Source organism: Amblyomma americanum, chromosome 3, assembly GCF_052857255.1.
Source record: "Amblyomma americanum isolate KBUSLIRL-KWMA chromosome 3, ASM5285725v1, whole genome shotgun sequence".
NCBI lineage: Eukaryota > Metazoa > Arthropoda > Arachnida > Ixodida > Ixodidae > Amblyomma > Amblyomma americanum.
Window position 1 is genome coordinate 212,993,329 of NC_135499.1, and position 17,235 is coordinate 213,010,563.

Below are 17,235 nucleotides of genomic sequence, written 5' to 3' on the forward strand. Positions count from 1 at the left end.
GTTAAGATCACATACATTTAATATTAGTGGCATCAAGTAATAAGCTAGAAGCAGTAAAATAATCAGAAATTAAAGATTCACATGAATGCAACGGAAGACTCACTACCCTGTCACCATGCAATAGTACACACAACTCAGTGAAGAAAGCAATCCAAGAAAATATGGCCTCAAATTTGTACTAAAAAAAAAAAAGAACCACACCAATTCACAACACTCAGCAAGAGTTTAAGCACTCTAACAAGGCTGAATGTTTTACTGTTTCAACAAGTGCTTTTGCCAAAATCCTCCTGAAATGCAGCTGTTATGCCACAACTCGTAAATATTGGAACACTGGAACAATTGTCCTCGTTAGAGTGCTTTTGGCAGTCTCACTGGATTAAGGTTGCTTCAACCTACATACATATGCAGTGCACAAATGAAGAGTAGCAAGGTAAGATCAGGGGAAAGAGTAGAGCAACAGTGCTGCATTAGAACTTGCCTTCTTGAGGTGAGTCTTTGCTTGGTCTCGCTTGGACTGACTCGATGAGTTGGCATACAGCGATCCTAAGATTTTCATGGTCTCATAGTTGCCAGGTTGAGCCTTGAGTACTTTCTCAAAACACTGTGCCGCATTGTCAACGTCCCCCCTGAAGATGTACATTTGACCAAGGCCAAAATGCGGCAGCACGAAGGATGGTGGTGCAAACTGAGTAGCCTGTTGTCAAAGAAAACAGCCAAATGGCATGATTGCCACAAATACTAGCTAAAGCAGCACCAAAAAACAGAAGACAGGCAGAAAGTAAAATGGAGTCTAAGGAGATAGGACTCTGCCCACACCACTCTTGTATTGCGGGTATGCATATAAAAAAAGGCATTGAAATCCCACCAAAATTCTCTTAACACATGCTTTTGCTAAAATCATGCTGAAATGCAGCTATTGTTATATGCTGCAACTCGTAAATGTTAGAACTTCCTAAAAGTATTCCATAGTGAGACGATAACATGCAGGTCAGTTATAATATAACAATTACACTCGTGTAATTCTCACCCTTTGTCATTTGCTGAATCAACGCCATGCCCAGCATTCGCTCTTCATTACTGGCTCAAGCCCAGTGACAGCAAGAATGTGGTGTCGTTTCAGAAACCAACCAAGGGCAGCAATTAGAAAAATTAAATGAAATTGTGTAATAGCAATTTTGGTTGTGATAACCCAAAGCAAATACCTTGGTCTGCACAAATCAGACAGAAATACAGTAAAGCCCTGTTGATACGTTTCTGGTTCATACGATTTCCCGGTTCATATGATCAAAATCGCAGGAAATAAAAATATCCCCTAGGATTACACTACAGTCGGACCCGGATATTTCAAACCCACTTATTTCGAATTACTGGCTATATTGAACACAAAGATTATCCCCTTGAATATACTACGCAAAAGTATAGGACAGTTGCGTAGTACTATATCGAACTGCCAGTTTCGCTGGCAGTTCGATATTTCGAATGTCGTGCCGGGACCCTGGGAGGTGCGCTTTTTCCAAAGACACTCGCATCTCCGGTCGCATAACACGTGGCACGGAGGCGAGCGGTGACATTTGCAAGCCATGCCTCCTCAGAAAAGACAGGAAACCGATCGTAAGTGAGGATAACGCCTCATCACTGGCGAGCTTTTTTTTTTTCCGTGAAATAAAGTGCTTTCACGTTGCGTGCCCGGAATTTGCGTTTCATGACTCTGCAATCGGTAAGCCACAATTTGTCATGATCGTAAGTGCGAGTTAAGCCTTTATCTGTATATCGAATTTTTGCTATATCGAACCATTTTCTGATCCCCTTAGAATTTGATATATCCTGGTTCGACTGCAATGCTCTTCCAGTTATTATGTTCCAGGATAAGACAATTTCCCGGCTCTGTTCGCAATTTAAATAAATTCTGGTCGAATAAATGTTCAGCAACCAAACGCAATGAGTGGGCCGAACCTGGGTGCATGCGACATGAGCTGAAATGTAGCGACTGTTTGTCAAAGAATTGAGAAAGTGTAAGGGGCAAACATACCCATTATTTCTGAAAGAACAAACGATGCCACGTGAACTAGAGTAGTACAGCCACTGGCATTTCCTGACAAACAGTTCTACAAGCACAGAGTCCTTTCAACTCAGCTCCAATTCACAGAGCAGATAGTTGCAGTGACTGCAAGTGGGAGGCACAGCAGTACCTGGTAGTAATACTGGAAGGCCTGGTCATAGTCCTCCTGAACATGGAAGGAGCGTGCCAGTTGGTAGCAGCTCTCGGCCCGCATAGCCTCGTTCTCCGTGTTGTGGAAAGCGTGCAGGGCCAGGTGCTGCACCTTGCTGTAGTCCTTTTTGAAGAAGAAGTGGTTGGCCAGCTGGTTCAGCACCACGGGGCATGACGGGTCGACAGCATAAGCGCGCGATAGCATCTGGACGCCAGCGCGTGTCGCCTCGGGCCCCTTGCGGTTCAGCTGCAGAACAGCCAGCCCCGAGAGGGCACCCACGCACTGTGGGTCCAGGGCTAGTGCCCGCTCAAAGGCCGCTCGAGCTTTCTCCTGCTTGCCCAGGCGGTACAGGCAATGGCCCATGCCAAGTCGCACCTGCGTGCCATGTTGCACAACATGTCAAATAGAAGCAATGCCACAAGAGGGGGCAGGGTGTTCAAAGAACTCAGGCCGCAAAGTGCCCTCAGCTGTTTCTATGCACACAAAACCACGGCCCATAGAGGCAGTAGTGCACTGCGCCAAACATGAAATCAACACTCTTGGCTGGTTAATGGCTTCATCATGAAATATCTCATGAAGAACACTCTAGCGATAAGCATTTTAAGTTCAAACAAAGGAATAATTTATTGAAGTTTCATATTTCAAGTCATTTAACACACAGGCAAGATAATGAGGCTGTAGTGGCAGACTCAGTATTCATTTGGGCAACACGAAGTTACTAAGTGTCCATTGAAATCTCACTGCACAGATGTTACTGCCTTTTCCCTCACTGACGAACAGAAAGTAAAGACAGAGATCTCGTCTGTGTTCTTGTGTTCAGGTGAAGAACCAGCTTTAACAGCAAGTTGCTGCAACAGGACAACTTTACGCAAAGGTATGGAAATGAGGGGCTAATGACAACGAACATAAGAAGGAAGCAAACAGCCATTAAACCTAGGAAAGCATAGGAAAATGCTTTTATTATCCGAGTTGTTTATTAAAGAGAAATTACAATGTAATCAATTTTTACCTGAAAAAAAAAAAAGGATTAAAATGTAGAAGACACAACCACATCCTGCCGGTGAGATCCGAATCCATGCTCTCCACATTTTGCACATGGTGCTCTGTCAACTGAGCTACAGCGGTGGCTGTCCAATCTAGTTTTGTGTGTACTTGTGTTGCATGCAGCCTTACCTTGAGCGTGTTAAGTAACACAGTAAAAAAAGCTGAAATGTACATGCAATGTCACCACAGTATATGTATTAACATTTAAGAAAAATAAAGCAAAATGAGAAGAAAATTTGTACATACTCCTGTTCTTGAAGCGACAAATTCAAAACCCTACAGCTCAACTTCTATTACAGGCAGGATAATAGTTTTACCCTTATTGCATTTGTTGATGTCAAAAGAAACCAATGGCACGCATTGCCAATTGGCATGCACTGCCAATTGGCAATGCAAACCAAATGCATGCAAAGGCATGCATGCCAGTTCTTTGCAGCATAATTTCTTGAAAGCCCTATCCAAAAGGTACCTAACATTTTATGCAAGTGTACAAGGACTAGTTTACATAGAATTAAATTACCATAATTACGTGCATAATTTGCGCACTTTTTATTCAGAAATTAGGGCTCTAAGAAGGGAGTGCGCAAATTACGCTAGGATTTCGCGAGCGAGACTTAAAAAACTCCACAAAGGTCATAACACGCAATATAGGTATAGTGTATGTTGCTGTGTATACGTCAGCACCCGGACCCGCACTCTAGGCTGGCCGGCCCCCGAAAAAAAAAAAAGTTCACTCTAAATGAAAGGCCGCGCACCCCCCCCCCCCCCCCCCTCCCCTTGCGGGATGGCATGAAAGTGCATGCATGAAGCTGAATAAGATGCTAAAACAGCGTCATCGCTTGCGGCCCAGCCAATTATTCGGTAGTTCCGGATTCCGTAAGTTTGCTTTGGCAACTTCGTCCGGGAAAGCAACCGCGAATCAATAAATCAATTATCGCACCACACAATTCTTTAACAGTACCGCACGAGCGTCGACCAAACTGCTTGTTGGCGCCTTATCACCGTGCGGAGCTGAGAAGCCAGCAAGAATAGCCACGTACACATAAGTTTGCCGACACAACGATTGTCGTCTATGGGCAAACTTGTGCGCACACGGTTATTCTCTCTGGCTTCGCCGCTCCGCGCCGTGATAATGCGCTGACAAGCAGTTTGAAACTTGCCGTATAGTTGTGATATCCCATCGCAAGACATGACCGAACAACCAAACACAAGCTGTCAGAGCCACCAAGAAAAGCGTAGCCAGCAGTTGAGACACATGCATCAGCCAAACAAACAGCGGTGTTGGCTCTTCTATCAGCAGCCGATCCTCCCTGGAAGCGCTGTTGGCCGTTCCGAGCGGCGATGCCGCTAGTGCCACCGCGATTGTAACAGCAGCCCCTGACACCACCATGTACACCCAGTGCACAAAAGATTCGAAAAGCCTTCCGAACAAGCACGCGAAATAGCCGAATGCTACTGGGTAGAGCCATAGGGTAGAGCCCGCGTGCATGATGGTGGTCTAGCGCAGCACGGTGCGTAAAATATGAGAGTAAAAAATTTTTTTTTGTAAACCCGGGTGATAAGTTAAGGGAGCGCAAATTATGCGAGGGCGCAAATTATGCGCGTAAATACGGTACATATTTAGAATCAGCATGCAAAAATACATATTCCCTAATATTTCATAATTGTGACTACATTAATAAAACAAAAAATTATAAGACCCTCTTTGTAGTTCAGAACCGGCTATGTAGCTTTTCTAGGGTCGCTTCAAACAGTCTTTTCGGAGCCCTGCTGCTCAATGTTTTACGCAAATCTGGGGGAGCAAAGAAAAGGTACATGTCCTCCCCCACACTAAGGTCCTTTATCACTAGCCAAACCCTTACAGGCCACCCTTGCACGGAGTGCAGCACAATGAAATCCCAACACCGCTGGTAAAATTAAAGAAAATAACAAAAAGGAATGAAAGCCCAAGCAAGACATCAGTGCCACAGGGAACATGTGCTATTTACACCCTACTCACTTGCAACCTCATTGCTGCTTTCATTTTTTTTTTTTTTGTGGTATTAAAGTGCAAACTAATCCAACACAACACAGACTAATGGGCCATGAATATCGTCTACCTCCTTGGTGTTGTCATGTCAATACTAATCTCACTTGCACTGAGGTCAACAAACTTTTCTGCACAATGCACCTACACTGACCTCTTACAGTCTGCGTGGCCTACAGCCAGAGAGAAAAGCTACACATCTCTCTGTAGTTCAACAGCCACACCAGTGATGGCACTTGTCATTCCACAAGCAAAAAAGCCACAAGTGTTGGGCCATGACTGAAATATATGCTGTGCAGTGCTAGAGCAGTCTACCTTGCTAAAAAGGCACGGTCCAAGCAACAATGGACTCAGCGAGAACTTGAAAGAACAACAGAAAATTCCGTCGCACTGACCTCAGCTGGACAGTTTGGGTTGGTACGCAAAGCCTTCTTATAGAAGGCCAGTGCACCTCTGTAGTCTTTCTTGTTGAATGCAATGCATGCCTTGCCCAAAAGTGATGGAATGTTGTTGGGAGACTGGTAGAAAGAGAAAAAAAAAAGATCACATATAAAATGCACTTCCTTACACTCACAAATTAACAAAAAAAAAGACACGTTGCTAAATGACAGGTTTACAAATAAGCTCACCTGGTTGAGCACAAAGTTGAATTGAGCATCTGCTTGGTCCATTTTGTCACCTTCCAGGAGACAGAAGTAGGCTCGCCCGAGCAGATGGTTCTGATAAAGAGATGGAGTGCATTTCACAAGTGAAACGCCGGGACTAGTAAGCCATAGTCAGTACATGAATAAAGCAAGTCACATTCATAATCCTCAAGAAGACTTATAAAACAGTAGCATGGTATTCACTGCATGTATACTAACACAGTTAATTATTCTCATGCAGAAACAAGAGAAAAAGGTGCAAACATAGACAAAAAACATGCACCTAAGGAGGAGCTACATAAAGAGTAAAACAGAAATCAAACCATGAAACATGACAGTTACGACTAAACTACAATGATATTACTGAGGATCCCACCCACGAGGACCGGTCTTCTAGACAGCCTTTCTAAATAACCACAACCACCACAGCAACTTTCTTCACAGAAATAGGCTGAAACTATACCCCTGGTAATTTTCCTGAGTTATCTGTTGTGGAGAAGCTCATTTTACAACAGTCTTAAAATTATAAGCCCCCGTTTTATTTATTTATTTATTTATACATACTGCTAATCCCACTTGGGATTGTTGCAGGAGGGCAAAATAGGGTTAGTAATAACAGTTCAAAAAATACATCATTTTGGTGAAGATCGTAAAATAGACAACTAATAGTAAGGGTAAAGCAAAGGCACTGGAATTAATTATGGAAATACAACCAAAAATACAATGCAGAATAACAATACAACGAACAGTATCATAACCATAGAAAGAAAATAAGATTTAACAGTGAACCTCCTTAGCTACCAAACAGAAACACTGACCTAGAGTAATATAGAGCAATGTACCATGCAGTTTTGAACTTGTGATAACTGTTCAGAATATGGAATAATGAATGCCAATTCCTGCAACATGTACTCAAAGGCAATCTTTAGGCCTAAGGACGTCAAGTGCTATGTGTCGAGTTGCAGTATATTAGTATAGAGTAAAAGGTGAAAAATAACTTGCACAGGACATTCTTATCATACCCAAGAGCAACTTTTTGTTGGTTTTTATGTCGGCAAGAAATTAAACAAACATCAGCAACACATCTCATTTCTTACACTGCAAACTTTTTGCTGAACAGTTTTACTTTCCCTAACTATGCACAAGAAACAAGTGAATATGTACCTTGTAGCCACAGTATACATAATATACAGCTCACCGAAAACTGTCACATAGAGCCTGAGCTTCTCATACAACAAAAACTGTTCTACATTTCATAACCCCGCTGCAGTAACAAGACTCTCACGATACCGACACACGGTAGTCACACACTTCCATGGCCAAATAAAGCTTGTTCTTTGGAATCACAGACGATCTCGGTGAAACTTGGGCACAATCTGAAGAACGCGTTGTTTCTTTCTGCTCGGACAAGCTTGACATTTCAATTGAAAATCATCAGATCGAACGTGCGCATCGATTGGGTCGATTCGAGGTAGGCAAAAACCGCCCAATCATTGTAAAGCTAACGCATTTCAAAGACAAATCAGGGATATTGCTTGCTGGTCCGAAGCTGAAGGATACATCGTTTTCTATCCGCGAGGATTATTCAGCCAAGGTACGCGTGGCTAGAAAGAAACTTTTCACTTATGGTCAACAGAACAACGCCTCTTTCAAGGTTCGTTTTGACAAGCTGCTGATTGGCAAAAAGGTTTTCACTTATAATGCAGATACGGATTCCGTTGTCGAACTAAAACCATAGCGATTACTGAAAACACCGAGACCCCCACAATCGCCTCATTCCAATCCTTCACAGCGCAATCACTCAATCGATACCTACAATAATGTTTCGCTTTTGCTGACAAATATTCGGAGTTACCTGCCCAAAAAAGAATCGGTTGAGGCGCTTCTCGACGACCACAGCACTGACATCGCATTATTCACTGAATCCTGGCTAACATCCGATATAGATGATATCGAACTTTTGCACGACAATCAATCATTTCACTCCTACTGGCGAGACAGAGTTGGTCGTCGGGGAGGCGGCATTCTCGCTCTGGTGAAAACAAGCCTTTCTTCTACCCCAGTTGATATCAATTACCATAGCGAAATACTCTGCATCAAATTTAATTTTCCCTCTTGCACCAACATTCTAATTGCATGCTATCGAGCCCCCGACATGGATCCTTCCTTCATAAGCGACCTTCACTCTGTTCTTGATGATTTGCAGTCTAGATTCTCTCATGCCAACTTCATACTCTGTGGCGACTTCAATTTTCCAGACATCGATTGGGATAACTTGACTGCGTCATCTCGTCCATCAAAATATTTCTTGGATCTGGTCCTTACGTTTAACCTTACCCAAACAGTGTGTGCACCAACTCGAGGCTCAAACATACTAGACCTCGTCCTTGTATCCAATCCAGAATTAGTTCAATCGCTTTCGTGTACTAGTGGTCTAAGTGATCACTGTATCATAACTTTCAACCTGTCCATTGAAATTCCTATACGCCAACCGTCTGTTAAATACATCCGTGATTATTCTAAGGCCGATTTCCCAAGCATTAACTCCCACCTTGAAGAATTTCTTCAGACGTTTCAAATTTCCATACATAGCAGATCCGTGAATAACAACTGGTGTCTATTTAAAGAGAAAATGTTATTGCTTATAGAAGCTTACGTCCCGCTCATCTGCATTCGTGGGGATGCCAATAAACCATGGTACTCAAATGCGCTGAGGAAGTTGTCGCGAAAGAAAAAACGCCTATTCCGTAACGCTAAGAAATCAGGATGCGCTAGGAAGTGGGACAAATACCTTGCAAGTCTGCACGAATACACGCAGTTATTACGATCTTCAAAACGAAAATTCTACTGTCACGATCTCATTGAGATAATGCGGGTAAACCCCAAGAAGTTTTGGAACTTGCTCACGCCCAATAAAAACAGTTCGCACAATATTTCCCTGAAGGCACGAGACGGCTCCGATGTCCCAATTTCCGAGCGCTCCGACGTCATGAATTCCTACTTCACGTCCGTATTTACCCAGGAGCCAACAGCAAGCATTGTTTCCGTGCCAAGTCTAAACTATGCACCTATGCCACCTGTTACCATCACAGCAGAGGGAATTTTAAAACTCATAGATAATCTAAAGATATCCACTTCCCCTGGACCAGACAACCTCCCTGCTAAGATTTTTAAAGCAACTAAATATTTCACGAGCCAAATCTTACAACTCATTTTTGCCCAGTCAAACACTAGTCAGATTCCAGACGACTGGAAATTAAGCAAAGTTATCCCAGTTTTCAAAGCTGCAGATCGCTCCGACCCCTCAAATTATCGACCAATTTCACTGACATGTATCTCTTGTAAACTTTTCGAACATATAATATACTCGCACATCGCATCTCACCTTGACCACAACCGTTTCTTCTTTCCCAATCAGCATGGTTTCAGGGCAGGTTTTTCGTGCGAAACTCAGCTGTTCGAACTTACAACTGATCTTCACCTAAATCTAGACTCCGCCTTCCAAACCGATATAATTTATTTAGATTTCGCCAAGGCATTCGATCGCGTCCCTCACCAGCGTCTCTTTTCCAAACTCTCAGCTCTGTCACTTGACCCGCTTGTCTTATCCTGGATCCACTGTTTCTTAACCAACCGCTTGCAATTCACCGTCATCGCCAGTCATGCATCTCAAACTACTAGAGTAATCTCCGGGGTTCCCCTAGGATCGGTTCTTGCTCCATTACTCTTTTTAATCTTCATCAACGATTTGCCATCTGGTATTTTATCATCTGTCCGTCTCTTTGCGGATGTCTGCGTCATTTATCGCCGCATCAACAATAGCAGAGATCAGGAATTATTACAGGATGACCTAAGCCGAATTCAGAAGTGGTGTTCCGACTGGCTAATGCAGCTCAACGTTTCTAAATGTAAGTTCATGCACATCTCACGTAAACGTTCGATTCTTCATTTTTTGTACTCCCTGAACTCCATAGCGCTGTCTCAAACTAATTCATACCGGTACCTCGGCATCGAGATAACAACCAACCTAACCTGGGCTAATCACATCACGAAACTATGTGCTAGTGCCTCCAGATCACTCGGATTCATCAGGCGATCACTTTCCATGTCCACAGCAGCCACCAGACAACTAGCATATGAAACGTACATTCGAACTAAACTAGAATACGCCTCAACAATATGGAATCCTCACCAAGCCTACTTGATAGATTCACTCGAAGCCATCCAGAATCGGGCAGCACGCTTCATCACCTCACAGTATAAATCTCAGCTCAGCATCACAGCGTTGAAATCATCCCTCGGCATCAAGTCATTAGCCTTTCGCAGGAAAACTTCAATTCTTTGTTTTTTTCACAAACTGTACTTTAACTTTCCAGCACTTCGAGAAAACCTTCTACGAGCTCCGGTACGATCATCTCGTCGTTTATTTAACTCCTTAAGCATACAGCGCTTGCACGGCTCCACCAATTATTTCAATAAATCTTTCCTTCCCAGTGCTATAGAAAGCTGGAATAACCTCCCCGAACACATTATCATTGAGACTAATCCTTCCAGATTCAGACAGCTCCTAATCGACCATCTCAACGACAAATAATTTTTTCCTGCACCCTATGCCAGCTTCCAAGCCCTGCTAACTGACCATCCTGTGCTACTTCCAAAGTTGCAATTTGTTTTTGTTTATATTTCTGCTACACTCTGTCATGACGTGATTATTTGAATTTGTTACTTCTGTCTTTTTTCGTCTTGTTCTACTTTTTTTTCTATTCTATATTTTCTATATTTTTCTGTATTTTTATATTCCTTCTATATTTATATTCATTCTATTTATATTCATGTATGACGGCTGAACACCCCTGTACCCCCCCCCCCCCCCCCCCTTATGTAATGTCCCTGACGGGACCCTTAAGGGTTAATAAATGATGATGATGATGAAATACCATAAGATTTTATTCAATGGAGGCTAAATAAAGACATTATAGCTTTCCACTCTTTTCATGAGTGGATAGTAAATATGCCATTATTTAACCACCAACAAGCATGAATTGACAACTTAAATGTCCTGTTCATGCCCCATTTGTGCATGACAGTCAAGACATGCTTTTCCTACTGCCCCCCACCCCCCACTTCCAGGGAATACAACTTCCACAACTCAAGAGCAAGCCACTAATGTCAGCATCTGCACGAGGATGCCTCATGCTACAGCCTGCCAGCCCCTGACCTGAGTGTACATGATGATTTTGTCGGCAGTGGTGTAGAGCAGGGTGGCTTTGGTGAAGAGTTCATGCTTGCGGTCCTTGTTCTTCTCCCGGCTGGCCTTGTGCACATAGTAAGCAGCCAGAGTGTCCAGGCAGGTCATCTGGTCCTGCTCAAAGTCCCGGTAGTCAAGCCGGGCCTCCGTGCGCCCAGCTTCAAGCAGCCGCACAAAGTCATCCACCTTTCCCTGGCGGTAGTACTCCAGCTGCAGAGCCATGGAGTAACAGGCCAAGCAAACAACATTACTGATTTCAGCGCATCTTAACCATAACCATCACTAGAAATGTGCATCACGATTGGAAGTAATATGTACACTACAAGAGTTGTCCCTTCACATGCCATCTCTTTGAGAGATGGAATACTGAAAAAGGAGACTAGACAATGTGGCGCCACTGTAAATTCAATAATTCTTCACAACTGCAGGTGCCATGCGTGAAATGAGCAAAGCCAAACTAATAAAACTCCGCAATCCTTGGATTTGACAGACCTGCAGCTGTAGCTAGAAAAAAGAAATTAAAGGTCCTGGAGTTAGTTAAGCTCCTTATGATGCCTGAAGTCTGATTAGGATGTTTGGCACCAGCCCCTAATGACAGTAGTACTGCTGCTAACTAAAACTTGTTGTATGCATGCAGAGATACCCACAAAGATGGTAGAGAAGACAGCCATCACAAAGGATCAATTGGCACAGCACTTGACTGAATATTGCAAGTCACTATAGTCGGATACAACTCAAGAACGGAGCGGCTGATGCCCCTCAAAGGAGGTCCTCCAGCCAATAGTGTCAACCGATTCTCATGAGATCGTGGTTAATGCTCTTTGACCTGCTAGCATGAAATCGCAGTGAGCAACAGATGAAGGGGGATTAGCCATGGCTTAATCGCGGCACCATGAAAATGGGTAGATGCCATTGGCTGGAGGGATTCCTTTCAGGGGCATTGCCATTTCGTTCTTGCGTTGCATACAGCTACAGTGAGTTGTTTCTTTTTCTATTCCATCTCAACTTATGAGCAACTTTCACATCTTAATTCACTCAAGCACTAAAACTCATCCATTGCTTCCCTGCTCTCAAAGACTTTTTGTCCTACTATTAATGTTAAAAAAAATTTGCCAACAAACTTTTCAATTGGCAACTTTCCCCCCTCCCTAGAGTTGGACGCCACTACAGTTGAATACAGCTCAAGAAAGCAGGAGCAAAGGCCCCTCAAAGGAGGCCCTCCGGTCAATGGCCTGGACCAATTGCCATGAGGTCCTAGTTAATCCATGGTTAATCTGTTTGCCACTATCAGCCCCCTGTGAACCAGCAGATAAGAGGGGACTAACTGTGACATCATAACAATAAGTCAACGCCATCGGATGGAGGGCCTCCTTTGAGGGGCATTTGCCGCTGCACTCTTGAGTTGCAGCCGACTATAATAAAATCATTTATGGGTAGATGATAGCGGCATGCAAGTTTATGTCCTGAGCTGCATGTGAGCAATGAGAGGCACCAAATTAATTTCAAGCAGACAATGTTTTAGCATGTGCTGACACTGCACAGCACACTAGCGCTTTAGAGCGCAGCTCTTAGGCGCCCCTTCCTGCATTCTGCGTTGTAATCATCAGCGTAGTTGGCGTAACATGCCACCTGAGAGGTCACCCTGTCACCTGTCAGATGGCAGGTAATACCAGAGCGAAACACCACCGGTCACCGCTGAGGGGAGGAGTGGACAACTAGAAGGTGGCTACCACAGGAAGGCCCCGGGGGGTGGCTAGCAGAGTAACATGCCATGTGCCAGTCGTGGTGTGAAAATACATGAAGAGCTACGCTCAGTGCTCAAATTTCACATTACCGGCTATCGTAACCATCTGTCAATTCTTTTACATTTTGCCTCCATTGATATCCAGCCACTTCCAGGATTTATGGGCAGGTGAGAAGCAACAAAAGGTACAATTTCCTCTGTCACTATTACTACAGGCTGAATGGCCCATGCTTAGCCATGGCAGCTGTTTTAGAATGTTATGCGATAACAAATAGCTGCCTTTTGGAACTTGGCAGTACTTATTAAACACTGGCACTGGGGGTAACAAAACTGCATCACTACAGTGGCCCTGCACTGGACAGACAGTGCAACACAGTGACACAGAAATAGTGCCATCTCTGTAAGTCTGAAAGCATGTCCCTACACCAGTGGTGTCTCTTGGCACCACTGGTGGCACTGTTAAGACACAAAAAAAAAATCGCAGGGACACCTAATTACAGTATGTGTTAGAAGCTGTAGATGCCTTTACCGGAAGTGGTTTGGTTTTATGGGGGTTTAACATCCCGAAGTGACCCAGGCTATGACGGACGCCGTAGTGAAGGGCTCCAGAAATTTTGACCACCTGGGGTTCTTAAACTTGCACTGACATTGCACAGTACACGGGCCTCGAGAATTTCGCGTCTCGAAATTCGACCGCCGGCCAGGATCAAACCCGCGTCTTTCAGGTCAGCAGCCGAGCGCCATAACAAATGAGCCACCGGCGGCTTACCGGAAGTGCGGTCATTTCTCTCCAGCCAATGGGAATTATCCGGTCTGGTGACATCACTTTCCAGGAGCCAATGGGCGAATTTTATTATCAACAACTCCAAGTGCACCACACACACTCAAGCTGCATTCGATTCAGCTGTGGTTCACTGCACCGCCTGCACCGGTTCATGGAGCACTGCACCTAAGCCCTCGATTCCCAGCGCCCTCTGCACCGCCTTCCACGATTGATTTCGGTGCAGCTTTCCTGCCGCTTTGGTGCAAGGAACTGCAGCACCAGCCTCCAAGGAGGTGAAAAAAAGAAGTGCACATGCAGACGGCTTTCAGCAGACGACGCGCAGACGACGCATGTTAGCTCGTGAATATTGAACCTGAATTGAAGGATGTTTTCTCTGTCGTCGACGGGTTCGATGTCATTCTGCAAGAAAATGGCGCTGAAACATACGCAACAGTAGGCAAATTTCTGTGCTCTGTGCTGTAGCTGTCATGTTAATTGTGATAGGCCGTCCGTGTGCATGCGAGTTCACACGAAACTTACGACGCAACGACGGTGTGTATGCTGTTAGCATACTGCAAGCAGGGCGAATCCGAGCTAGCGTGTTTTGCTACAACCGGCACCAGTACCTGTGCCTCCTGCGTTAAGCATGCAGGCAGATGTTGCTGATTCAACGCTGCCTGGCCATTCTGCTGCGGCTACGGGGACGCCGGGGCTAGCACTAAGCAGCAGTGAAGCCCTCAGGTGCTGCCGAAGGTCTGTGTTTTTTTATCACTGCTTATAAAGGGCTAAATGGGCGAGGCGGGTTCTCGGCGATGATTTCCGGGCGCCCTCCCATAGGCGTCGGAAAATATGCAGGGGCCTTGAATTCAAGCGCGCCGAAAGTTCTTCGAGCGTCTCTATGAGTGTCTGAAGAACCTTGTGAATTTGTGATTGAAATAGCTTGCGACCACGCTTTTATGGCACTTCGGAATTCGACTGCCGTCGGCCCAAGCAAGTGAGTTGCGGCCCGACAACACAGAGTCGGTTTCCTCGTATTCACTATGGGAAGAGTAGATCTACTTCGTAACAAAAACTATGCGATGTCGTCGTCGTGCCGTGAACCAGCACTGAATCGAATGCAGCTTCAGTAATGCCGGTCAAATGCGACAGCACCAGGATTATGACCGACGACTGCAAGTGCACCACACACTCTCAGTTGTGCTGGTCAGATGCGACAGCACCAGGAAACCGCAGCCTCTTACCAGAAAGAAATCAAGTCCAACAGGTGTGTTCTTTACTGCAGTCAACTAAGTACGCCATGCATTTAATGTTCCTTCAAATGCAAAATAAATTTTCGCGCTAAACTTCCTCACATATGCTAAATGAATTGTTTGTCTCTGCCGAAACTCAAGCCCGCTCTCACGTCCTTTTTCTTTTTTTTATTATTGCTGCGCCCTGAATTTTACCAGTAGCAAGGGAGCTGACTGCTAATGGTTCCAGAAATGTGGGAGGTCTGGCTAGTACCAACAGATCTATTAAGTGCATCGCAGCGACTCAACAAGTATTTGTTCTGCGCAACTCTTCCCTGGTAAATATTGTTTCCCCACGCTCAATGGCATGCATCGCCAGTTCTTACGTACCGCAAGGTTGACCCATAGGTGCAGCTGAGCCTGCTCCTGTCGGAGAATGCCCAAGACTTCTTCTCCGTCCGGGAGTTGATCCACATCGAGCTCAATCACCTGGAACAAGCACGTTACAAAAGCAGATTAGTATCTAGATGCGGAAAAAGGTAATACTGCTGAGCGTCCGCCACAACCGCTCCACATGCCGACAGCTACCACGATGAAAGCCGGGACGGGACACGAACTTACCTCATCGGTGTCACGAAGTGGGATCTCTATGGAACCAGGCATCCTGGAAAGCCTTCCGCTGACAGAAACAACGCTATAGGCAAGAAATCAGCGTATGTGACACTCAACCATGCATCTGCTGCACTACCATTGTGCTGCTGCGTGCGTTGTTTTGGAAATGGCGATGGCACTGGCAGCGGAAGCAGAACGGGAACTTCCGTTTTCGCTATCACTTTGCCGTTTTGGTTTCAGTTTCAGGCGCGGCGTTTTCAAGAAGAATATGGCGCGCCCTGAATAAAAAAGTTTTAAAATACCTGACTTGATAATGTTTAAAATCTCCTCACGCGCCCAAACCGAAATGATCTTTTTTTCACACCACAGGCTTCAATTCAAGCAAAAATTTTGGGACAACCCGGTGTAGGACGTTTCAGGGCACATTCGGTTCATGGGCTCGTACAGGTGGCAGGCGATTCAAAGTTTTACTTATCGTGCCTAATAGTTACTTTTTCTGCTCCTTGCCTCACTCTGTCGCAATGGGAAGGCCATTGCCTGAACCTTTCGACTCATCTTTCATTCAATCATGAAAATTTTCGAAGGACGTTTTAATGGAGGGTATTGTTTAGACTTCATCCGCAGCAGTGGCTTAGGCCGCGGGATCGAATCTCGGCCGCGGTGGCCGCATTTCATGGCGGCGATATGCAAAAGGCACCCGTGCGCACTGCGACGTCAGTTTGTGTTGAAGAAACCTTGCGGTACCTTTTCACAATATGTAGCGCCGCCTGGCGAGTGGCGAAAATTTGTCTTCTACTGGTTGAAAACAAACTCACGTGGGAGACGCAGGCGCGATCTGGTTCCACGAGGAGCCAGCTATGCCTGCGAAGTGGCAAGTGTGTGTGCTTGACAGCTGCCGAAATTTTCCAAGATTAATTTTCTTTAAATTTCATACGTGCTACTGAAAAGCTAAATGTCGGTTTTAATTATATTGCCGCTTGCGCAATGCCGATGCCGAAATAATTACAGCGAGCTCAGCTACTGGTCTCCGCCATCCCGCCACTTAGGGCTGTCAGTATCAGGGGTGGACGTATGCTTCACACTTATGGTGACTTCCAATCGCAGAGTTGGAGCACTTCGAGAGCAACGATTTCTGCTCTTTTCGGAGCAACTGTATTCCAAACGCAGATCTGAGGCACGGATCGCGTCTTCCAGTCGTAGGCAGGGAGCGGTTGCCGAGCCGAGATTGCTCCGTGGAGCAGTCGGGACTGCTCCGCCGAAATCGGCGGATCCGACCAGAAGTTTGTGTGACGTTCTTTTTCAGAGACGATAGCGGCGCCCTACATGCTCTGGCCAGAGCAAGTGTACTCCAATCGCAATTTCAGGTCGCGCGCTCTGCGCCGGATTCAGGCACTCTGTTACAGAGCGTGCAGACCGCTCCGGGCCTGCGATTGGAATTCACCATTAAATGGGGCGGAGACGACCTCATTTGAAATGTGCATTATTTTCACTTTATTCGTCAGAAAATGGCGTTCAGGATGGTCTCCCGGCTTGCGACTTCTCTCTTGGGGGGGGGGGGGGGTTAATCCTCCTTTGGTCTGTATGAATTTTCACAAACAATCTGCAAACTCCGTCTGGGTCTTGCAGGTATGGCGTCGCGCACCAGTGTGTTTTGGTAAATGTTGTTATAGTGAGGGAGAGAGAGAGAGAGAGAGTTGAGTTTCCCCTTCCGGTGG

General features: G+C 45.2%; 1 protein-coding gene across 1 annotated transcript in view; it reads right to left on the reverse strand.

Annotated features, from left to right (window-relative positions):
• The window catches only part of Ctr9 (RNA polymerase-associated protein Ctr9), a 33,920-nt gene extending 18,217 nt beyond the window's left edge, over positions 1 to 15,703 (reverse strand). The window contains exons 1-7 of the mRNA XM_077659887.1: positions 15,530 to 15,703; positions 15,299 to 15,397; positions 11,143 to 11,382; positions 5,910 to 5,999; positions 5,676 to 5,798; positions 2,190 to 2,585; positions 479 to 694 (exon numbers count right to left, since the gene is read on the reverse strand). Coding sequence (XP_077516013.1) covers positions 479 to 694; positions 2,190 to 2,585; positions 5,676 to 5,798; positions 5,910 to 5,999; positions 11,143 to 11,382; positions 15,299 to 15,397; positions 15,530 to 15,571 — 1,206 coding nt within the window. The 5' untranslated portion in view covers positions 15,572 to 15,703. The remainder of the gene's footprint in view (positions 1 to 478; positions 695 to 2,189; positions 2,586 to 5,675; positions 5,799 to 5,909; positions 6,000 to 11,142; positions 11,383 to 15,298; positions 15,398 to 15,529) is intronic.
• Between the last annotated feature and the right edge of the window lie 1,532 nt (positions 15,704 to 17,235).